General features: G+C 36.8%; 1 protein-coding gene across 1 annotated transcript in view; it reads right to left on the bottom strand.

Annotated features, from left to right (window-relative positions):
• Positions 1–25124, bottom strand: part of HIBADH (3-hydroxyisobutyrate dehydrogenase) — a 143350-nt gene that overhangs the window by 13487 nt on the left and 104739 nt on the right. Inside the window, exon 5 of the mRNA XM_054495336.2 lies at positions 3988–4121. Coding sequence (XP_054351311.1) covers positions 3988–4121 — 134 coding nt within the window. The remainder of the gene's footprint in view (positions 1–3987; positions 4122–25124) is intronic.

Below are 25124 nucleotides of genomic sequence, written 5' to 3'. Positions count from 1 at the left end.
AATATTTAAGAACATGTGATGTTGCTGGAGATCAATAAGAAAATTGTTTAATATGCCTATGTTTTAAGGAATGGTGAGAAATTTGATAGTTAAGACTGGGGCAAGAACATGTCAGCTATGAAAGCTAGGGTGGAGAGTTAAAATTTGACATGGTAGGAAATAGGGATCTATTCAAAGTTTCAGAATGGGGAAGCACTATGATGATACAAGCATCTTGATGGAGTTGGTCTGGGTTATGATGTTGGACAGAGTGGTAAATTTGACGTTCAGAGACCTATTAGGCCCCCTGACCAGTAAACTAGGTGTGAGACACTGAAAGAAAGGCTTGGACCAGGTCCTGTGTTGAATGGAAATGAAGGTCAACAATGAGAGTAACTTGAATTAACAGAGCTTAGAGACTGACTGGACAAGAGTTATGGAGACAATAAATATATCTAAGATAATACCAAATCTAGAGTGAGATAAAGAGAGTCTTAGTGACCAGGATAAAAGCATTAAGAGGAGGAGTGAGAGTGTGTGTGTGTATTGGGAGGGGGAGGGAGACAACTAATGATTTCAGTGTTCAGTATTGTTTAATCATCTCTGTCAATCACCTCATACTTCTAAATGAAAGTTACTTGCTTTTCAAGAAAAAGTTTGAAGTCCGTGGGTTATTGCTACCTGACTGTACTACAAATAGAGCTATGGCAAGTACAGTTGACCCTTGAATGATGAGGGGGTTAGGGTTGCCAACCCCCAGTGCAGTCAAAAACCCATGTATAACTTTTGACTCTCCAAAAACTTAACTACTAATAGCCACTGTTGACTGGAAGCCTCCTCAATAACATAAACAGTTGATTAACACATATTTTGTATATGTATTATATATTGTATTCTTATGGTAAAGCAAGCTAGAGAAAAAAATGTTACTAAGGGAATCATTATGGAAGATAAAATATATTTATTATTCATTAAGTGGAAGTGGATCATCATAAAGGTCTTCAATCCCATCATCTTAATAATGAGTAGGCTGAGGAGGAAGAGGAAGGGTTGCTCTTTGCTGTCTCAGGGGTGACAGAGGCAGAAGAGGTGGAGGTGGTAGAAGGGGAGGCAGAAGGGGCAGGCTCACTCCGGATAACTTTATGGAAATTGTAACTTCTATCTGATGTTTTTGCTCTTTCCTTTCTCTAAAAACGTTTTTGTATGGTACCAATCCGTCTTCCACTGTTTGCTTTATTTTCAGAGTCTGTATCATAGAAGGGTCCATGTTGTAAAAGAAGTTGAAAGGAGTCTTGAACAATCAGAACCGTTCTGCCATACTGTCTAATGTCAATTTGTTTCCTGGCACTGCTTTTGGTACATCTTCTTCCTCATCATCTGGCACTGTTCAGAAGCACTCATCTCCATCAAGCCTCTTCTGTTAATTACTCTGGTGTGGTGTCTATTAGCTCTTGAATTAATCCAAGATCCATATCTTGAAAGCTTTCATACACTCCCCACCTTTTTTGCCATATGCACAGTCTCTTTAGTGATTTCCTTGATTGGCCCTGCCATAAATCCTGTGAAGTCCTGCACAACATCTGGACAGTTTTTTTCCAGCAGGAATTTACTGTTAGGGGCTTGATGGCTTTCAAGGCATTTTCTACAATAACAATGGCATCTTCAATGGTGTAATCTTTCCAGATTTTCATGTTCTATCAGGGTTTTCTTCCACAGTGACAATCCTTCCCATAGAGTACCATGTGTAATGAGCCTTTAAGGTCCTTATGATCCTCTACTCTAGAGGCTGAATTAGGGGCGTTGTGTTTAGGGGCAAGTTGGCCCCTTGGACGACTTCAGTGTTGAACTCATGTTATTCTGGGTGGCCAGGGGTACTGTCCAATATCAAAATAACTTTAAAAGTCAATCCCTTACTGGGAAGTTATTTCCTGACTCCAGAGACAAAGCCATCGATGGAAACAATCCAGAAACAGTCCAGGCCTTCTTGCTGTACAACCAAAAGACAGGCAGCTGGTATTTATCTTTTCACTTAAAGCCTCAGGAGTTAGCAACTTTATAGATAAGGGCAGTCCTGATTATCAACCCAACTGTATTTGTACAAAACAGTAGAGTTAGCCTATCCTTTCGTGCCTTAAATCCTGGTGCTGCTTGCTTCTCTTCCTAATAAATGTCCTTCGAGCATCCTTTTTTCCCCCCCATAATAGGGTACTTCTGTCTGCATTAAAAACTCATTCAGGCAGATATAGTTTCTCTTCAAAGATTTTTTCTTAATGGCGCCTGGGAACTGTCTGCTGTCTCTTGGTTGGCAGAAGCTACTTCGCCTATTTCTTGACATTTTTTAAGCAAACCTCTTCCTAAAATTATCAAACCATCCTTTGCTGGCATTAAATTCTCCAGCTTTAGATCCTTCACTTTCTTTTTGCTTTAAGTTATCATATAATGACTTCACTTTTTCTTGAATCATATTAGATGTAAGTATGCCTTTCTATAGCAATCCTGCATCTACATAAAAGCTGCATTTTCAATGTGAGATAAAAAGATGTTCTGCAAAAAGTGCAAGCCTGCTGGAGTAGCTGCAGTGATGGGTTCATGACTATTCTTTTCTTTTTTTACAAAGGTCCTTACATTGGATTTGTTTATCTTGAAATGGAGGGCAAACGCAGCTGCAGACCTCAATCCATGGTATGTATCAGGCAATTCAACTTTTTCTTGTAATGTCATGACTTTTCTCAGCTTCTTAGGGGCACTTCCAGCATCACTAGTGGCACTTTGTATGGGTCCCATGGTGTCATTCAAGGTTTATGGTATTGCACTAAACATGATAAAAAATACAAGAGAATTCCAAGAGATCAGTTTTTACTATGATACAAATTTACTGAAGAGATGAACCACTCAAAGATGATTAGTGTCACATGACATCTTATGCCCAATACTTGTAACACTTGAGTTCACTGCAATAGCAACAGGAGGTGGCCACAAAATTATTACAGTAGTACAGTATTACTACAGTTAATTTTATGCCATTATGATTTAATGCATCTTTACATTTCTTTACATTTCTCTCAACTGTGAATGGTGCCATGTATGGTCTATAAATATTTGTAAACTTTGATAAATTTTAACTCTTTATAACAGATTTGTGCATATTTAAACTAGTATCTATCTACATATATTTTATGCGTTCATGACATATCTAACTTTTTCTTAATGTTTTTGATATTTCTAGGCCATGTGGTTCATCTGTTTTTTCAAACTGTCACAAATCTTCAAAACAATTTTCAATATACCTATGGAAAAAAATAGATGTATAAGTGGGCCCATGGAGTTCAAATCTGTGTTGTTCAAGGGTCAACTGTAATTACAAAATTAGATGGAGGAAAATAGCAACTCAGAAACAAGCACTTCAAATAAGAGCAGTTTTAAGGATGATTTCAGTAGTTGCTGGGATGACAGACATGTCAAGATCCTAATAATGAATTTTTTTTCCCTTTTTTTTTTTTTGAGATAGGTTCTTGCTCTATCACCCAGGCTGACTGCAGTGGCTCTATCATGGCTCACTGTAGCCTCAATCCCCCACCCCTGGGCTCAGGTGATCCCCCCACCTCAGCCTCCTACGTAGCTGTGACTATAAGTGTGTGTCACCACACTCGACTAATTTTTTTGTTTTTTTGTAGAGATGGGGTCTTACTATGTTGCCCTGGCTGGTGTCAAACTCCTGGGCTTGAGTGATCCTCCTGCCTCAGCCTCCCAAAGTGTTGGGATTACAGGCATGAGCCATCACGTCTGGCCAATAATGGAAGTTTTTTTAATAAGTAAATTGGCTGATGTCTGCTTAAGCCCACCAGGAATGATGCAAAACTAATTTATTCAAAATAAATGTTTTAAAATCTGAGCAAACAAAGAATCCATACGTTGAAGAAAGAAGAATAAAAATATGGTCAGGAAAGAGAAAGGAACATTAGTCAATTTTACATCATCAAGTCAAGGTCATTAATGTAAAAATCTTACCTGCCCAGTCCCAACAGCTCCACAGTACACCACGTTGGAGCCCATGCACCCCAGCAACTCTTGGGCAGCGGCAAATTCATCTTCAACTCCTCCCACCATAAATGTGAGGTTCCCAGATCGTGCAGCTCCTACACCTGAATCATTTGGGGGTAAAGGGATAGAAGCAAAAGAATATATTTCTTAAAATGTTTAGGCAGATAATAAAATTAGAGAAACCAACTAAAAACATCCTGCCTCCTATCTGTATTTATGCCAGGCATGTATAAGATACTCTAAATCTCTACAGAAATATTCAGCAATCAAGTATCACCCAGATTAATCACAAACCAAAAGAGACATACAGATTCAGTTGTACTCTCAATCTCAACTCACCTTAATCATTTTGGCACAATCATGGCCTAACAGATAAGGGAACTTAAAATGTAAATGTTATTATTCCCATGCATCTATTATTCTCCTAAGAAACCTATTAAGTTACAGAAAGTATACAAAAAAAGTTTTACCTGGGCCCTGATCAGCAAAGGAGCAGCCAGAGAGAGGTCAGCTGCCCACGTTTGGATTCGGGGTTCTTGCTCACTCACCCACTCTCCAAATACTATCTATAAGTGAGATCTACAAAGAGGGAGACATGGCTCTTTGTTCCTTAAACAAGTAGGCATTTCAGATGGTAGATTCTTTTTTTAAGGCAAGGAAAACTTTGCTTATTTTGACTGATTATTCTCATGTGTACTTTTCAATATTATTTGATTTTTCTTTTCCTTCCTGCTATACATCTTTTGGGCAATTTATTTTTAGTGATATGAGCAAGAAGAAGAAATAAACTTTAACACTGACTTCACTACTCCTTAGTAGCTTTTAACAGAGGCTTAATGCATGTTCATTCATTCTAATGACTGGAGAAACAACTTTCAATTTAGCACAGAAAATATGATCTAGACTTGTCCTAAAAGGGAGAGGAAGAAGCTTCATTCACCTAAATTTTTATTAACTATAAAATAAAACCAAGAGTGTTATTACTGTTTTTAATATTGAAAGAAATCTTGATTCATAATTTTCAAGTTAGGCTTTATTTTTCAAAACTTCCCAGGCAAGTATGTGGAAGAACTTATTTTACAGTACAGTAAGAACAAAGAAACTGTAATTGTCTGTAGTATGTATCAAATCTGGCCATTAGAACAGACAGCTGCAAGTAATGGCCTGCTTTTGAATTTAATGTGTTCAATGAAATACAGTATTTATATGTTTTTTAAAAGCCCAAGTGAAGAGATACCTATTTCATTCAAATTGTGAATATTTTGCTATTGTCAAATCAAATAGCTTTCTATTTTACAGTTTATACTATTCATAACCAATTACTAAAAGCCAAAAAAAGTCAGCATTATGCTAGCCAAACAATCTTGGAAGAGTGAGTGCCCACATGTTATGAAAACCTGAGATGCTCACACATATGGTTAAATTACATTATTTCGCAATATCTTCACTTTGAAATGGATTATATACAATACCAATTTATAAAAAAATGCTTTCAATTAGCCAATCTATGTCATTCAAACATTCTTATAACATTAAAGTGACTGCTGTTTTGTTAGTTTCTAGTTTACTTTATCAAGATGGTAAACCATTAATGTTTTACAATTATTTTGCTCAATTTCTATAGCCATTTTTATTTAAACCATATAACCACCATTCCTCCTAATCCTGTTGATCTCACCTAGAGAAATTAAGTAGACAATTTAAGTCAAAGCTTATGAGCAAATCCAGCACTATCCATCATAGATCAATAGCTTTGCTTTGTATTTAGATTACAGACTGCTAAATAGCTTCAGAGTCATTTATTAAAAAAAAAAATTAATGCTGACAATGGTTCTCAGCTGGTTAGTCTTTTGACAGGTGTACTTTCTCACTTGTTCAAACACATATTTTAAAAAGCAGAAATAAGTTGCTTAAGCAAGAGAAGACCACAAAAGAAAGAATAATTTATCTTTTAATTCAGAAGTCTGTGGTAGTTCGACTCTTTCCTCATATTGATGTGGTATCATAATTATTTCCGACTTCATCATAACCTACATCCCAAAGTAAGCATCTAACTAAAATGGGTAATTCTAAAGTTTTGACATTCCTTGGAACCAAATCTTATCTTCTCATACGTATTCCTTTAATCATATAACACTATCAAGCCTAGTCCCACTGCAAAAGAGAATTAAGACCTAAATTAGCTAGGCATGGTGGCTCACATCTGTAATCCCAGCACTTTGGGAGGTTGAGGCTGGTGGACTGCTTGAGCCCAGAAGTTTGAGACCAGCCTGGGCAACACGGCGAAACCCTGTCTTTACGAAAAATACAAAAATTAGCTCAGCATGGTGGCATGCGCCTGTAGTCCCAGCTACTCAGGAGGCTGAGATGGAGGATTGCTTGAACCCAGAAGGTGGAGGCTGCAGTGAGCTGAGATTGCGCCACTGCACTCTAGCCTGGACAACAGAGCAAGACCCTGTCTCAAAAACAAAACAAAAATACCGAAATTATCCTGAAATAAATGTAACCATTTTGAACTTAGGAAAGAATATCTAGAAAGCTGCGACTCTAAAACTGTGTAAGACAGCTTATGGATTTCAGAAGACATTGTATAGATGTTTATGTCTATCAAAAATGAAGAAATTTATTACAATGATATGCCATTTTGATTCTGGTCCATTTTCTAAAATATAAAAACACACAATGCATACTCGGGTAGTTGCTAGAATACTGGAAGAAATATTTATTTTACATATATTTTATTAATTATATATACAAAACCAAAATCCACCCTGTGCTTAATTCTATTACAGCATTTATCATACTTTATTAAAATCTTGGATTTTCTTGTCTGATTCCTCCATTATAAACTTCCTACAAAGTCAGCACTGAGGTCATGGCTTGCCAGCATCCCCATTATCTATTACAGTGCATGATATACTCAACAAATGGTTGGTTGATAAATAGCATGGTAGAAAGGGTAAAAGATCTGGAGATGTTATATTTTGTTTTGGGGATGTGCCACTTGCTGGCAAATTGTGTGACAAATTATTTAACTTCTGAGTCTCAGTGTATAAAACAGGGAAAGTATTAATAACTTCTTCATAGATTGGCTGTGAATATGTGAATGTATGCTGTAAAATAAAAATGCTATTTATTTATTTATTTTTTGAGACAGGGTCTTACTCTGTCACCCTGGCTGGAGTGTGATGATCACAGCTCACTGTAGCCTCAACTTCCCAGGCTCAAGCAATCCTCCCACCTCAGCCTTTCGAGTAGCTCGGACTACAGGCATGTGCCACTGTGCCTGGCTATTTCTTTTTTTTGTTGTTGTTGTTGTTGTTTTTGGTAGAGACGGGGTTTCACTTTATTGCCCAGGCTGGTCTCAAACTCCTGGGCTCAAGCAATTCTCCTGCCTTGGTTTCCCAAAGTGCTGGGATTACAGGTATGAGCACCATGACCAGCTAAAAATGCTATTTAAATGTAAGGGCTTACTACTTTTTAACTTCAATTTGTGAAGTGGGCATTTTCCTATTTAGTTACTTAAGCTATTGTCTTCTCTGGGATAATTTTAGCCTCTCCTTTTAAGTATTAGCGGGTTTGGGCTGCACCTATAAATAACAGAAGCAGGCTGGCACAGGTTAATAAGAACTTTAGTGGTCTACAGCCTAAGATAACATCACTGTGAAGACTTCTTGCAAAATCTTTCTCATAGTGAATGAGAAAGACAAGAAATCTGCATTTGTTTTATCTAGTCAACACAATTAACTGGGCACCTACTAAGAATCAGGCCCTGTGGTAACCCCTTGGGTGAAGGACGAATCACAAATGTCCCTGCTCCTAAGAAGGTACACACTGGTGATTCAGCCACTTCTCCCACTGTTCGCCCCTACTACCCTGGTCTGAGCCACAAGTAACTCCTGTCTGGATTACTGCAACAGTCTCCTACTTTATTTCTCTTCTCCTCTTGTCTCTGTAGTCTGTTCTCCATATAGCAGCTAGAGGAATCCTCTTAAAATACAAATCTAGTTCACCCAGCTCATGTTTGTTCCCTATTCCCAACCCTCCAAACACTTCCTATCTCTCTCAGTATAAAATCCCAAGTCCTACAAAGCCCTACATGATGTGGCTCTGGGCTACCTCTCCTATTTCATTTCATATCATTCTTCCCATCACTTGCTGCTTTCCAGCCACCTTGCCCTCCTTGCTGTTCTTGAAACAGGTGAAGTATGTTCCCATCTCAAAGCCTTGAACTTGCTATTCCTTTTGCCTGAAATGTTCTTCCCCCAGATACTCATGACTGGTATAGTTTAGTTCATTCAGGCCTCTGTTCAAAATTCAACTCTTCAGAGGGGCCTTCCCTGACCACTCAACCTAACAATCTAAAATAGCATCTCATCACTCTCTCCTTTTCCTGCTTCAATTTTATTCATAGCATTTATCACCTCTTTAACACTTTCATTTGTTTCTGGTCTGTATTCTCTAGAATAACACTAGCTCCATGAGGACAGTGATTGTTGGCTCATTCACTCACATCCACTAGCTCTAGTACATAAGAGATTCTCAGGAGGCAAGAGAGAAGGAAAGTCTCAAGGAAACAGACAACGATTGTAATACCATGTGATAACTGCTCTCACAAGATATGCACAAGATGCCAAGGATTACAGACAAAGCATTTCTATCATTCCAGCAAGTCATTAAATGCTGCTCACCCTGTTTCTTCATCTAGGATGTGAAGTGGTTAGAGAAAATTATCACTGAATTCCTTTTAAGCTTTTGAAATTCTATGATAATTTTGGGTTTTCAAGTTCATAATCATCCACTTTCCCGCATTTATTATATTAATACATAAAACTATGGCATGTTTTACTTTGTACAAAAAAAATTGTTCCAAATGAGAAAAAAGAAAATTTTCTCATGTAACTACATTAACTCTAAAAAGCCTAAATATTTGTGGCTGCCTTTAGTGCTTTTTCTAACACTTTCCTGTGATGATGTCTCTAGTGTTTCTCTCCCATAATACTAGAATCAGAAACATTGAACTCATTTGTACAAATAAATGAAAAAGCAAATGCCCAAACCATGCAAAATGGGTAGCTGACTACCCTGATTTTAAAGTGATAGACATCTGTCACTTCTCGTGGTAGTCTGTTTTGATTTTAATAAGCCTTATAGTGGAGAAGCACTTTTAAATCTAAGCATAAATCCTCTAAGTCAGCCTCTCTCTCTCTTAAAAAAAAAAAAAAAAGTATCATAGATGACTCCATTTGCTAAACTACCTTCCTTCTTCCCTTCCACACCTACTTATAGTTGACATCAAAGATGTGATCATTGGAGATCCATTCTTCAGTGGTTCTCAACCCTCAGAATGAGGAAGAAACAATCCTTGTTCTCAAGGAGTCTGAAATCTTGTGCTTGTGATGGTGGGGGGAGGGAGAAGTTGGAGAATGGAGGTGGGGGAAGGGATAAGAAAAATACATATAGCTAATAAAAGAGTCAGATTCATGCTATTAGAGGGCATACAGTTGTACAGAGGTCCAAAGAGGAAAAATATCATCAGCAAATATTTATTCAGTGCCTTTAACAACTTGCTAGATCTTTGTGCTATGTGTAAAGATTCAACGAGTAAACATATTTGCTGAATCAAAAATAAGGACTTGTTTTCTGTTATATTCAGAAACTACTTGAAATATGACCATCACAGAAAGTCCAAAATGTAAGGTCATGGTAGATATAAAACCTAGTCTTTGCACTCAAAGAGTCCAAAATATAATTAGGGAAAAGAGATGTATAACCAGAAGAAAATGCCAAAAGGTAGCATCACATACCAAGTGTCAGATGAACGAGGGCAATCGCCACCAAATCCTGATTCCCCCTTTCCTTTCATTTTTCAACCCTCATCATTGAAAGAATAATGAATTCTCAGAAAGAGAAGGGGTGAAAAAACAAGATATTGTTCTTGAAGAGTAATATTCTTGCTGTCAACTGTAGGTAGGCATATAAAAACTGATAAGACTATAGGTATTTTGAATCCATTTGCAAATCTAGTTCAGAGCAGTTTAACATGAACTGAGCAAGTAATCTGGTATGCTTTTTATTAGATGCTGAGTTCTGCCTGTTATCTAAATGCACATAATACTCCACCTCTCTTCACAACCAATGTGGGTTTGCTTATCAGAGCAAAAAAAATAGAGAGCTTTTAGAGAATCAGAAATAAGGAGAAATAAGTTCAAGAGACCTACTGTACAACATGGTGATTATAGTTAATAACAATGTATTGTATTCTTGAAAACTGCTAAGAGAGTAGATTTTAAGTGCTTTTATCACAAAAATAGTATGTGTGGTAATGCATATGTTAATTAGTTCGGTTTAGCCATTCCACAATATGTACATCTTTCAAAATATGTTGTACATGCTAAATATATACAATTTTGTCAATTAAAAAATGAAACTGAAATTTCAAAGGAAAACAAAATCAGTATTAAGAACAATAAAAAAAGAAACCATAGTATCTCACAACAAATCTCAAATATAGATCTGAGTATCTTAGAAGTCTTGAGAAACTCTATTTGGGAGCAAGCATATCTTTTCCTTGAACTGAGTTAACATATTTTTTAAAATTCTCATTTGGAACTTCATGCAGGAACAGTAAATGAAGTAATGAACAATGTTTTCACATTTTTGCATCAAAAATAGTGACCTTTTTTCCCAAGATAAACTGAATTGAAGCTTGGTTCTTGCTTTATATCCTTTTCAGGCTAATCTTAGCCTTATACCTATAAAAGAAGTAAAACTTACTTAAATCACCTCATTCTAACATTTATGCTAATCTGTCTCCTAATCTTTGGGCAGTTTTATTTGATATAAGAATGAAAACAGGCTCAAGGCTTAAGTTATACATTAACATGAAAATAACTAGCAACTGAAAACATTATTCACTATTACTTAGCATTTCTTTTCTTTTTTTTTTTTTTTTTGAGATGGAGTCTTGCTCAGTCACCAGGCTGGAGTGCAGTGGCAAAATCTCAGCTCATTGCAACCTCCGCCTCCCAGGTTCAAGCGATTCTCCTGCCTCAGCCTCTCGAGTAGCTGGGACTACAGGCGCGTGGCACCACACCTAGCTAAGTTTTTTTGTATTTTTAGTAGAGACGGGGTTTCACCATGTTGGCCAGGATGGTCTCAATCTCTTTGCCTCATGATCCCCCTGACTCGGCCTCCCAAAGTGCTGGGATTACAGGCATGAGTCACCACGCCCAGCCAGCATTTCTTATATAGTCTCAAAGTCCCTCCCATTTTTTCTCCATTAAGTTACTCTTTCTGAAGTACCTGTATATTTATGCTTCAACAAAAAGGAGAACTACATAACTCACTGTACCCTCTCTTGTGTCTTGAGTTGTAGGAAGCAATGAATTTTCTCTTCTCTCCTTAAATGATCTCTGATTTTTAAATCTTTATTTTTCTTGTCAGTGAATCCTAATTACTTCTCTGGTCTCCTCATCTAACCCTTGCAACAAAAACTACCACTCAATGCACACTGAAAACTATTTGCAATGGCCAGAATGTGCAATGATTTTTCATGCACCCATGCCTATCTTGGGCTGTTCCCTCACATGAAATACCCTTCTCTGCCTTCTTTGCCTAGCTAACTCCTGCTTATTTTTCAAGACTCAACTCATGACAACTCTGAGAAGTATTTCATGACCCCCCTTTCTCCATCCTTAAAACATTCCTGGTGATATCTCTAATAAAGCACTTACACTACTCTAATCAATAATTTTTCTGGTGTGTCTTATTAAGATCCTTATTGGCATGAGCTGTTTGAATCTTTGCACCCAGCACATGGCATGTATCTGATAAATGTTAATTTCCTTCTTAGTAGGCAGGCAGATATCAATGGCTAATAAAATGACCAAGAATACTCATTAAGACTCATTAAGACTTAATATTTTCTAGTTTATCAAAAAGCTCTTTTAAGTATCAATGTGTTTATTGTAATCTTGAAAATTACTGACAGTACATTTTTAAGTAACTTCACCACACCACACCAAACACACACATAAACACACACACAGACGGTTAGTATGTGAGGTAATTAACTAGCTCAGTTTGGCCAATCTACAATGTATACATATTTTATAACATGTATACAATATATACAATTTTTATTTGTCAATTACTTTTTTAAAAGCTCAACTTTGGGGCAGCATGATTCTTTACATGTGGTAACTGCATTTTCACTTACTGCTACATAAACATGCATAAGCTAAGTGTACATGTATGGGGACATTACTATGAAGAGTTAAAAGTGAAAAACATATGATTGAGTTAAAAGACTTGGAAAGAAATCACAGTGCAGGGTCACACCTCTTGGACAAGTTATAACACCTCTCAGTCTTGGTTTCTTCATCTGAAAACAGTGATAAAAACACTGGCCATACTAACTTTGACACTCAAATGAAACAATACATTGGAAAGGTATATAGCTATTACACAAATGTTATAAAAAATTTAAACATAACAAGTAAATTTATTCAGCTTAAACATGTCGAAGTCTTTGACCTAACAGTAGCAAAGAGCTGAAATTTGGAATTTAGCCTTACTGAAAAGCTGACCCAAAGAATTATGATAGATAAACCATGATGCAGGTGCTGATAACTTAGACGAACTACTCCCAAGTTACAAATAAGGAGATCATTTTCAATTCTATGACTATTAGAAAGAAGGCTTCAAGTCCAAAGAGGGAAGAGATGGAAAACTAAAAAGTACAATTCAAATTATATTTGTCTTTAATACTGTAAAAATACTGCCGCCAAAGCACTTCCATTGATATATAGCCAAACATAGTAAATCACTTAATTTACTCAAAAGAACTTAAATGTTTTAACCAGTGTGCCATCAAAAGAGATCAAGAAGAGGACCAATGGGACTTGGGCTGCAATGTGAGCCATCTTTAAAATGCAATTGTTCTAATCATTTTCTACAGATGCAGCCTCACAAGGGGCTGCTGTCACAGGGACCATTTACGACTTGTTATGGTGTCTCTATTGTTTACCAGCGACATTCGCAGAAAAAGGCGACAGCTGGGACAGAAAGCTGCTACTCAACGAACAATATAATCCCGTGAAAGTAATCAACAAATTTAAGGGTGTTAATTAACTTTACACTTTATCATGTTCAATTAGTTGTCCTTTCTAGAAAAGATTGCCGTGCACAATCAGTTTAGAGCGTGCCATGTTTGATTTGTAAGTGATCACTGTTTCTGTTTCAGAGTCCATGTCAGATGTTCTCTTGGGTTTTGGTGACACAGATGAATGGCTTTGCACATGTTAGGGGTGATCTGGTTTAACATAAGCCAGCATAACATAACCCCTTGTTAACACTATTTCTGGCATTATCCAAGCTGGAAACAGAAAAGCAAAAACACTCACAGCACTCTTCTGGAGTCAGATAAACAAAGTTTAGTTAGCTTTTCCTGAAATAAACACAGACACAAATACATGAAGAAATAAGCAATTTTTCATCATTATTTTTCAGAATAAGACTTGTCTTTCAGGGGCATGTTTGGGATCATTTCCTCCCAGCAAGATCTCAAAGCTCTGCTGCATTATGCACAAAGCACCACTGTATCCTCAGACTTTACACAATGCAGACAGTCTTTTCTATGGCAGTTGAATAAATGCTAGGGATGTGTTGTTAAGTGCCGGCTTGTGTTAAATTCTAGAATATGACTTTTAAATCCAGAAACTGTATTTCACAAGTATGAAAAATCTGCAGGAAGAATATTAATCTATGAATGCAATTTGCCTTCTCTCTTACCTTAATGCACCTGTTCCTACTTGCTAATAGGACAAGGAAAAGCTCATGATGGAGTGACAATATATTCAGTATTGCATTTTAATGAAAGTCACTGCAGCAGTTTCTCTGAATTGATAAATAGAGCTCTGCATCAAAATATTTCATAAGCCATTGACAAAGTGAACAAAATTCAAAACTGAGATTTGGTAGGTGTTTATCTTTAAGAAAACAAAAGCAAGGGACATGCATCTATCTCTTTTTTTAGAAGAGGTATCTACATACGATTGTGAAACATCTTAATAAAGCTATACCTTGCTCTTACAGACTAGCCATTTCCTGCACAACACACAAATTAGATGCATATAAATAAACTATAGCTGATTAGCTAAAGCCTACACAAGGACAAAGCTGAACTTCTTCAAAATAGAAAAGTTGTTAACTCTGAAAGCTAATAATGTCCTAAGTTAAATATTAAAGAAGGAAATTATAGGCTATATCTGAAACAGCTGAAACCACAATACACAGCAGCAGAAAACATTAGTTTTCTGCAGAAGATCTGCAGGGAGAAGAGAAGCGGTCGATAGATCCTTAAATTGGAAGCAATAGCCGTTCTTCTATCCCAAGTTGGCAGCTGCTACATTTGCAGACCTGGTTCATTATTTACCCATAATGACCATCAAGCTGCAGTCAAAGTCAGATCACAACAACTGTCAGCAGCTCTTTTAATTAGCCTTGCTTGAATTCAGATAAATATCACAATAGACCTGCTTATGCTGAAAGAGCAACATAATGTTCCACGTGGAGCTGGCTGGCTTGAGGAGGACCGATGCAGTACAGAAGCCGTAAGACAGAAATGCAGAGTGGGGTTTTTAAAGGGAGGGCAAATCAGAGAATGAAATGGTTTTCTTTTATTCTAAAAATCACTTTAAACAGCAATTCCCTGGCATTCACCTCAGATCAAGATGGTGCACAATGTTGGTTTACAATAAAACACTAAACTCCTGAAAGCTAAATAGCTGGAGCACAGAGAGTTAATGCCCCTGGAGAATATGATTTTTAAAACTCCGTCTTGCAAATAATGTATCTTTCAGCTTTAAAAGTCATTTTTTTTTTTTACTGTTTATTTATTTGAGATGGAATTTTGCTCTTGTCGCCCAGGCTGGAGTACAATGGTGTGATCTTGGCTCACTACAACCTCTGCCTCCCGGATTCAAGCAATTCTCCTGCCTCAGCCTCCCAAGTAGCTGGGTTTGTTTGTTTATGGAGTTTCGCTCTTTTCCCCTAGGCTGGAGTACAGTGGTGCGATCCCAGCTCACTGCAACCTCCGCCTCCTGGGTTCAAGTGATTCTCCTGCCTCAGCCTCCTGAGTAGCTGGGATTACAGGCGCCCACTACCACAGCCGGCTAATTTTTGTATTTTTAGTAAAGACAGGGTTTCACCATGTTGGCCAGGCTTGTCTCGAACTCCTGACCTCAGGTGATCCACCTGCCTCAGCCTCCAAAAGTGCTGAGATTACAGGCGTAAGCCACCGCGCCCAGCTAAAAGTCATTTTTAAAAGCCAAATAAGAGAGAAAAAAAAAAAAGCCAAATAGCTTGTAATCGTTATGTCCTTCTATTTTACTTTCTTTAGGCAACACGTGGTTTGTAACATTTCTGTGATTGGAGTTGGCTATTTTCCTATAAGTTTCACATGCATCCTTTCATTCAGCATTAACAATCACAAAGTAAAACAAGGCCAATAACCAAATTCTCAGTAATCCAATTACCACCAATACCACACCCTTCTGGGTATCCTCCCATCCCTAATCCCTGCCTAGTTTGCGTGAGAAGAAAAACAGGCATAATAATCATGTGCCCTCTATTTTAAAGAGAACTGATTATTCACATGAGTTCTGTTATAACTTTGAGGGTAGGTATAAAGAAGTAATGGCTGTCAGAGAAGAGAGAAGAGAGTAAGAAGAAATAAGCAAAAGGCAAGATGATAACCCAGCAGCAAATAGTAGAAAACTGGGGACAGCAAAAAACTAAAGATTAAGAGAAGGCTGTGCTAATAAGCTACACTTGGCTAACCAGGAATTATCTCTTTCATGTGAAAATCCCTTGAAAATGTGGACTCTCATATTTTGGGGTTGGGGTACAGTTGAAGAAGGTGCCAACTCCTACAATGAGTTGAGTATGGTCCACTCTGCCATTCTTGCTAGCCCCTCAGCCAATGCATAGCCTTTTGCGACCATTTCTGATGGTGTATTAACATAACATTAAGGAAAGGTAACTAACCAGATTTGCGTGAGGACAAAGGATACAGTACTGCTGGCATAGAGTTTGGATGCCACGTGACTGTTTCCTTATTGAGCAGAAAAACACTCCTCTGGGAAGTAGTTTTAAAAATTATTATATTTTTGGTCTACTTCAAGTACTAAAACCTTGGAATAAAATTTTTACAGAATTCTGTAAATGCGATAAAGGCAACCACTGCTTAATGGTGATAATTTAAGTGGGGAGAACTGTTCTTCCGGTTTCATGAGAACCAATCACAGCGAAAGGAACATTTCTTGCTCTACTTTTTTTTTTTTTTTAAATAAAGACTAAGCCAAACACATAAAACTATTATGGATAATGGCCTTCTCCCTCCTCAGCCCTTAATACAACCCACCTCCTGACAACATACAACTTGTTTCAGTAGAACACTGAGTACAAAGGCAAGACTCAACTTGTCAATTCCAAGTCTAGAGTCAAAATTTCAACTATCTATCAGCTAATTATTACCACTGGCCCTCAGAAGCACAATGAATTCAACATGTCCAAACACCTTTTGTCCTCCTACCCTCTCCTCAAATAGACCCCAAATTGGTCTCCTGCATGTCCATTCAGTTATGATGTTACCATTACCCACTTATGGCAGCATTTCCAAATTTACAGTGATATAAATGTATAGATATGTATTATTTATTTGGATCACTTGAAAGACAATTCAATACTATGTCAAGAAGTTCAGGCATATAAAAACAGTACCCAGCCAGTCAAAATCTAGAGACATGATTCATGCAGTATTTGCCAAAGTAAAACAGAAACAAATCCTCGTAAAAATCATGTCTATCTTCTCAAATCAAATATATATGCATGCAAGTGTGTGTCCTGAAAGCTTAACCTGTTAGGGTCACATGATCAAGGGTAGCCAACTGCATTTCTTTCCTTGCCCTTTCTCTTCAAGGGGCTATACTAAACACCTTCAAGTGTATTCTGAAAACAAAATTTATATTAAAGATAGTCGTGAATTAGAGAATACAGAAAGGATTTTAACTTAATGCAAAAAACATTCCACTTGGATAAATTACAGTATTTGAAAAAACGTCCACCATAAGTTACTAATTCTAAGACTCAGTTTTCTCACTTGTTAAATGAACTGAATAATATCTGCCTTGACAGGACTGTGAAAGACTACATAAGCAATGCTTGATACACGATAGTCATTCTGTGTCCTCTAGAAAAGTCGAGTATCTTTTTACATAGTTCACTGGGTTTCCTCTTCAGTAAATTGCCTATCATATGTTTCTCTACTTTTCTCCTGATTCTTGGTCTTTTTCTTGTTAATAATAGATTTTATGTCTACTCTGTTACATATTTTGCAAATAATTTCCCTCAGTCTGTTGTTGCCTTTTAACTTTTCTTTTTGTCACAAAGATGTGTGTGTGTTTTCAATTCTTGGATCTGTTAATTTTTTTAATGGTTTTTTTTCAGAAAGTTTTCCTCATTCTAAGATTTTGAAAGAATTCTCAGACATTTCTTTGGCCTTCTTACACATTTTTTTAAACAATCAGTTATTTAATCCATCTGCTATTTATTTTCAGTGTATGGGGTGAAGTAGGGATCTGCCCCCCACAATGAATTGTCCTAACACAATTTATTAAAGAATTCATTTCCCCACTGATCTAATTCCCTTACTCAGATTCTAAGTACCTATACATACAAGGGTCTGTTTGGGGACTTAACTCTGTCTCCCAGTCTGTCTGTTCTTGAACAAATATCATGCTGTTTTAATCACTCTAACTTTATACTGTGTTCTGATATTTATGGAGTCCTAATTGCCTTATTAAAAAATTTTTTTGGGCAGGTGCCTATAATATTTGGGAGGCCAAGGCAAGAGGATAGAGCCTGAGCCCAGGAAACCTGCCTGGGCAACATGGTGAGACCCTGTCTCGACAAAAATTTTTAAAATTAGCTGAACGTGGTAACACGTGCCTGTGGTCCCAGCTACTCAGGAGGCTGAGGCAGGAGGATCGGTTGAGGCTATAGTGAGGCATGTTCACACCACTGCACTCCAGCCTGAACAACAGAGTGAGACCTTGTCTAAAAAGAAAAAAAAAAAAAAATTTTGGCATTTTTTATTTACTTATTCTCCCAGATGAGCTTAAGGTTTTTTTTTTTTAAAGAAATAACATGGTTTTGCATTACAATTTATATATTATCTCAAGAGAATGGACATGTTTACATGCTTTTCCAAGCAGATAAGTGGTGTCTCCATTTATTCAGATCTTATTTTGCCTTTATAGTTTTGTCATCTTCCTCATATAGGTCTTACACATTTCTTGTTGAATTTGTTAAGTACTATTCTAGACCTTAGAACCAAGAATAATATTAAACTATATTATATAGTTACATATTGTCTTAGTCTGTTTTGTGCTCCTATCACAGAATATCACAGACTGGGAAATTTATAAAGAGCAGAAATGTATTTTTTCACAGTTTTGGAGGCTGGGAAGTCCAAGATCAAGGCACCAACAGGTTCAGTTGTCTGGTGAGGGCTGCTCTCTGTTTCCAAGATGGCCCCTTGTTGCTGTATCCCCTCCAGAGGGGAGGAACATTGTGTCTTCACATGGCAGAAGACAGAAGGGCAAGCAGAACAAACTCCCTCCATGAAGCCTTCTTATAAGGGGGCCTAATCCCATTCAGGAAAGGAGGAACCCTCATGACCTAATCACCTCTTAAAGACCCCACCTCTTAATATCTTTACATTGGCCAGTAAGTATTAACACCTGAATTTTGGAGAGGACACATTCAAACCATAGCACAATATACAAGAACTAAGTATTACTTGAAGACTACGTAAGATTTGTCTTTTAAAACCATCTTACTTTGTTCCTTCTTAGTAATGGCTGTTTGAATATCTCTGGTTATTGTAAGTTTACTCATGTGTTTACCTCTTCTTGAATCAATTTTGGTAACTTATTTTTTCCTAGAAAAAAATAATATTTTTTCCTATTTCTTCTGGACTTTCCATTTTTCTGCCCCCAAACTTATAATTCCTTATTTCATCCATATCTGTGTGCAATCTCTTATCTTATTCTTGATGCTCACGGTTTCTATTTTTCTTGGTGAAACTTCTTAAAGATTTGTCTTCTGAAAGACTAGTTCTTGGTTTTATTCAATGATTCTATTTTTGTTGTTGTTAACTAATTTCCTAATTAATTCCAATTACCACATTTGTCACATTTCTCTTCTTATTTAAATAGATTTATATGTGTTTTCTTCTAGTTTATTGAGTTTTAGAGGCTCCGCTTATTTTCAATTTTTTTTTGGGACAGGGTCTCGCTCGGTCACCCTGGCTGGAGCGCGGTGGTACAATCTCGACTCACTGCAACCTCCAACTCCCAGGCTCAAGCAATCCTCCCGCCTCAGCCTCCCAAATAGCTGGGACCACAGACAGGCATGACCACACCCAGCTACTTTTTTGTATTTTTAGTAGAGATGGCGTCTTGCCATTTGCCAGCTGGTCTCAAACTCCTAAGCTCAAGCAATCCACCTGCGGTCCCAGCTACATAGGAGGCTGAGGCAAGAGGATTGCTTGAGTCCAGGAGGTTGAGGCTGTAGTGAGCCATATTCACTCCAGCACTCCAGCCTGGACCACAGAGCAAGACCCAGTCTCAAAAACAAAAAACAAAAACAAAACACAAGCATTTAAAGTCTATAAAATCTCTTCCACAGTTTTAGCTTTATAAGGGGGCCAAATCGCTTTCAGGAAAGGAGGAGCCCTCATATTTTTTACGTAAAATGTTCTCATTTTCATTTATTTTAGCTTAAAACTTCTCTGATCTTAAAACTATCCAGCAGAATATTTTCAAGTTTGAAATGGTAGCTGTATTAGTTTGCTAGGGCCATCATATCAAAGTACCACAAACTGGGTGGCTTAAACAACAGAAATTTACTGTCTGACAGTCCTGGAGGCTAGAAGTCTCAGATTCAGGTGTTGGCAGGATTGGTTCCTTTGGACGGCTGTGAGGGAAGGATCTGTTTCAGGACTTTCTCTTTGGTTTGTGGATGACTGTTTTCTCCCTGTGTCTTCCCATCATCTTCCTTTTATGTGTGTCTGTTTCTAAATTTCCCCTTTTTATAAGGAGAACAATCATATTAAATTAAGGCCCACCTTAATGACCTCACTTTAACTTGATTACCTTTGTGAGGACCGTATCTGCAACGTGGTCATATTTCTGAGATACTTGGGTTAAGGATTTCAACATATGAATTTTGGGAGCCCACAAATCAACCCAAAACCACAGCTTAAAACTATATTTAGGCTGGGCACAGTGGCTCATGCCTATAATCTCAGCATTTTATGAGACCGAGGCAGGGGGATTGCTTGAGCCCAGGAGTTCGAGACCAGCTTAAGCAAAAAAGCAAGATCTCATCTCTAGAAAAAATTAAAAAAATAAAAAAAATTAGCGAGGTGTGGTGGCCCAAACCTACGGTCCCAGCTTCTTAGGAGGCTGAAGCAGAAGCATCACTTGAGCCCAGGAGGTTGAGGCTCAGTGAGGTATGATCACTCCACTGCAGAGCAGCCCAGCCTAGGTGACAGAGCAAGACTCTGTCTCAAAAAACAACAATAACAAAAAAACCCTATACTTATGAGTAGGAAATCACAAAAACTATATATGTCCTTGTGATTAGGGAATATGACAGGATTTTCTATTTCTGAATCTTTAAAGGTTTTATCTGTGGCCAGTTCTCCCCATGGAAATGTGATAAGAAAGTATATTCTCTATTTGTAGTATTCTACTAAACTAAGCATCACTGTTAATTACTTTCATATGTGTTGTCATTTTGATCTGTCAAATGCTGACAGAAATATTATAAATTTCCAATATAACTGTAGTTTTAAATCAAACTCATAAATTTCTAAAGATTTTGCCTTTATGTAGTCACTGATACATAAAAATGCTGTATGCACAAAAGTGCATAATTTTGTTTCCTCTTCACAAGTTGTGCAGTTTTGTTCCACTGTAAGACATCCCTGTTCATCACAAATTCTGCCCTAAGTTTTAGTTTCTGTAATATGATGTTGCCATCAAATCTTGTTTACATTTCTATTATTATTATTATTATTTTGATACAGAGTCTTGCTCTATTGCCCAGGCTGGAGTGCAGTGGTGAGATCTCAGCTCACTGCAACCTTCACTGCCTAGGTTCAAACGATTCTCCTGTCTCAACCTCCCAAGTAGCAGGGATTACAGGCGCGTACCACCACGCCTGGCTAATTTTTTGTATTTTTAGTAGAGACGGGGTTTCGCCATGTTGGCCAGGCTGGTCTTGAACTCCTGGCCTCAAGTGATCCACCTGTCTCTGCTTCCCACAGTGCTGGGATTACAGGTGTTAGCCACTGCACCCAGCCTTTTATTCATTTATTTTAAATATTTTTTATTTCATTAACTTTTGGGGTACAAATGGTTTTTGGTTACATGGATGAATTGTACAGTGGTGAAGTCTGAGATTTTAGAGCACCTGTCACCTGAGTAGTGTATATTGTACCCAAAATAAATATATCTTTGTTTCTTTTATTGTTAGCCTTTAATATAATTTTGTTTCAGATATTTCTTAAAAAGAGCAAAGAGCTGCATTTTGTTCTTTAACCTTGAGAATCTTGTCTCATAGTAAAAATTCCAGTCATGATTGTTAATCATTTAAGTTTCATTCCTGGATTTTTACTTAGTGATTTTTTTAATGGTAAAATGTACATAACATAAAATTTACCGTTTTAAAAATTTTTAAGTGTACAGTTCAGTGGCATTAAGTACATTCACATTGTTATGCAACCATCACCACCATCATCTCCAGAACTTTTTCTTTAACCCAAACTGAAACTCTGTACCCATTAAACAATATTTCCCTATTCTACCTGCCACCATACCTGTGTTAACAACTGTTCTATTTTCTATCTCTATTAATTTGACTATTCTAGGAATCTCACATAAGGATAAGCATACCATATTTGTCCTTTTGTGTCTGGCTTATTTCACTTAGCATAATGTCTTTAAGATTCATCCACATTGTAGAACGCATCCGAATTTCATTCCATGTTAATGCTAAATAACATTCCATTACACGCATATACGACATTTTGTTTGTCCATTTATCCACTGATGGACATATGGGTTGTTTCCACCTTTTGGTTACTATGAATACTGCTGCTATGAACATATGTGCTTTCAATTCTTTGGGCATATACCCAGAAGTAAAATTGCTGGATCATATGGTAATTACATGTTTAATTTTTTGAGGAACCACCAATATCATTTTCCACAGTGGCTGCACTATTTTACATTCCTGCCAACAGTGCAAAAGGGTTCTAATTTCTCCACATCCTCAACACCACTTGTTTTCTGTTTGTTGTTTTAATAATAATAGCCATTCTCATGAGTGTTCAGTTTAATCTCTTTGTGGTTTTGAATTGCCCTTCCCTAATGGTTAGTGATGTAGAGCATATTTTCATGTGCTTATTAGTCATCTGTGTATCTTCTTTGGAGAAATGTCTGTTCAAATCCTTTGTCCATTTTTAAACTGGGTTATTCACTTCTTGTTGAGTTCATTTTAGTTTTCACTGTGTACTTTATATTGGAAAAAATTTAAGTTTTCTAATACTCACCTTGCCCCTTATATTTTCAAATTCCACTCAAAACTTGCATTCTCAGTTTCTTAAAAGTCCTGCTGCAGCTGCATCCCAGTTTACTATACAGTATTTTCATTATTGTTGAGTTCTAGCATTTTTTCTTATATGACTTCTTTGACTAAAAAAAAATTCTTTAGAAATGTGATTCTAAATTTTAAATGTATAGGTTTTAATTGTATTTTTACTACTAATTACATTGCATTGTAGTCAACAATGTAGTCAAAGAATGCAGTCTATAAGATACAGATTCATGGATGCTGGAGACTTGCTTCATGGCCTATTGTGTGGTCAATTTTTAATAATTTTTTGATGTGTCTTGAGAAATACATTTCTTCAATTGCTGGATATGAGGTTCTACATGTGTCCACCTGATCAAATTTATTCAAGTCTATATATTTACCAATATTTTTGTTGTTTGATCATCAACTGAGAGAAGTATACTGAAAGGTCCCACTGTGACAGTAGACATTTATAAATTTCTTCTTGTGGTTCTACAGTTTTTTGCTTTATACATTTCTGAGGTTATTAGGTACAATACATACACGTTTACATTGTCATATCTTTTTGTTTAAGCCTTTTAATTAGTAATGATCCTCTTTATCCCTAACAGTGCTTTTTAATCTTAAGAACTGTTACATTTAATTAATTAACCCATTTATTAGATATTAGTAAATCCATATTTCTTTTGATTGGAATTTGCATGGTATGTAAGAAAAAGATACTTATATTTTCTGAGTCTTTATGTTTTAGGGGTGTGTGTCTTATAAACAAGATTCAGCAGGAGTTTTTAAAAATCCAACATGATAAAAATCTGTCTTTAATTGAGTACATTTAATCCATTTTTTCCTACTATTTTACTTTGTGCTTTTCCTCTATGTGATTTTTATTTCCCCTCCTTTCCTGTTTTTTAAATTGATTTTTTTAACTGATTCAGGAGTTGTTTCTGTTTTCTTTTTTCCTTTACTGGTTTGGAAATAATATACTTTATTTTTATTGTTTTCAAAATTTTACCATGCATATTTGAAGTTAAACTCAAAAGTTAATCAACATCTTGATCTATCTTTCATAGAACACAAGACCTTTAGACATTCCTTGCTTACACATTATTGCTGTTCAGTATTTTAGTTCTTTAATTCCACAATTTATATTTTATTATTTTTATTTAGATATTTTCAGATTTATCCAAATAATTTAAATTACCCAATCTTATAGACCATCTAAATTCAAATTCTGTGTTTACACTTCTTGTTTATCATTTCTCTCTTTAAAAATTGAGACAGGATCTTGCTCTGTTGCCCACACTGATGTGCAGTGGTGCAATCATGACTTACTGCAGTCTCAACCTCCCTGGTTCAAGTGATCCTCCTGCCTCAGCCTCCTGAGTAGCTGGGACCACAGGCACAAGCTACCAATGCCTAGCTATGTTGCTAGGGTGGTCTCAAACTTCCAGGCTCAAGTGATCTTCCTGTCTTGGCCTGCCAAAGTGCTGAGATTATGGGTATGAGCCACCACACTCAGCCTTTGCCATTTCTTTTCATATCTCAGACTTCCCTTTAAGATCCTTTAGGGTCAAAGGATAACCTTTAGATGTTCTTTTAATGTACATCTCTTGGTGTTAAATTTTATCAGTCTTTGTTTACTGAAAATGTCTATGTTTAATCATCATTCCTTTTTTTATTTTGAAATTATCATGCTGTAAAATTAAATTTTATGTGTGTGTAAAGTTCTACAAGTTTTAGCAAGTATACATTCATTCAACCACCATCATCAGTGAGGATACGGAATAATTCTCTCACCCCCAGAAGTTCTCTCATGCTACCCCTTTGTGGTCAAACCCTCTTGCCTTCTCCAGCTCCTGATCCTACTGTCTGTTGTTCATTCCCACAGTTTTGCCTTCCCAGGATGTTATATGAACACAATCATATAGAATATAACCTTTCACACTGATTTCTTTCACTCATATAATGCCTTTGAGTTACCTGTTATTGTGGGTATCAGCAGCACATCCCTTTATATTGCTAAGTAATACTCACTGTATGGAGGTTAGTTACACGGTTTGTTTATCCATTCACCCATTGAAGGATTTTTAAGTCGTTTTCAGTTTTAGTGGATCATGAATTCAGGTACGGGTTTTTGTGTGTACACAAGTTTTCATTTATCCAGGCTAGCATGAAGGTTTACCTAGAGGTAGGATTGCTGGAAACTTAGATAAGTGTATGTTTAACTTTATGAAAAGCTTCCAAATTGTTTTCCAAAGTGGCTGTGCTATTTTGCATCTCCACTAGGAATATGAGCATTCCAGTTGTTCCATATTCTCATCAGCACTTAAACTGTTGTATTTTAAAAGTTGCTGTAGCCATTCTATAAATGATGTGTACTGGTATTTCATTGT

Source organism: Pongo pygmaeus, chromosome 6 (genome assembly GCF_028885625.2).
Source record: "Pongo pygmaeus isolate AG05252 chromosome 6, NHGRI_mPonPyg2-v2.0_pri, whole genome shotgun sequence".
Lineage (NCBI taxonomy): Eukaryota > Metazoa > Chordata > Mammalia > Primates > Hominidae > Pongo > Pongo pygmaeus.
This window is presented reverse-complemented; position numbering and strand designations above follow the sequence as displayed.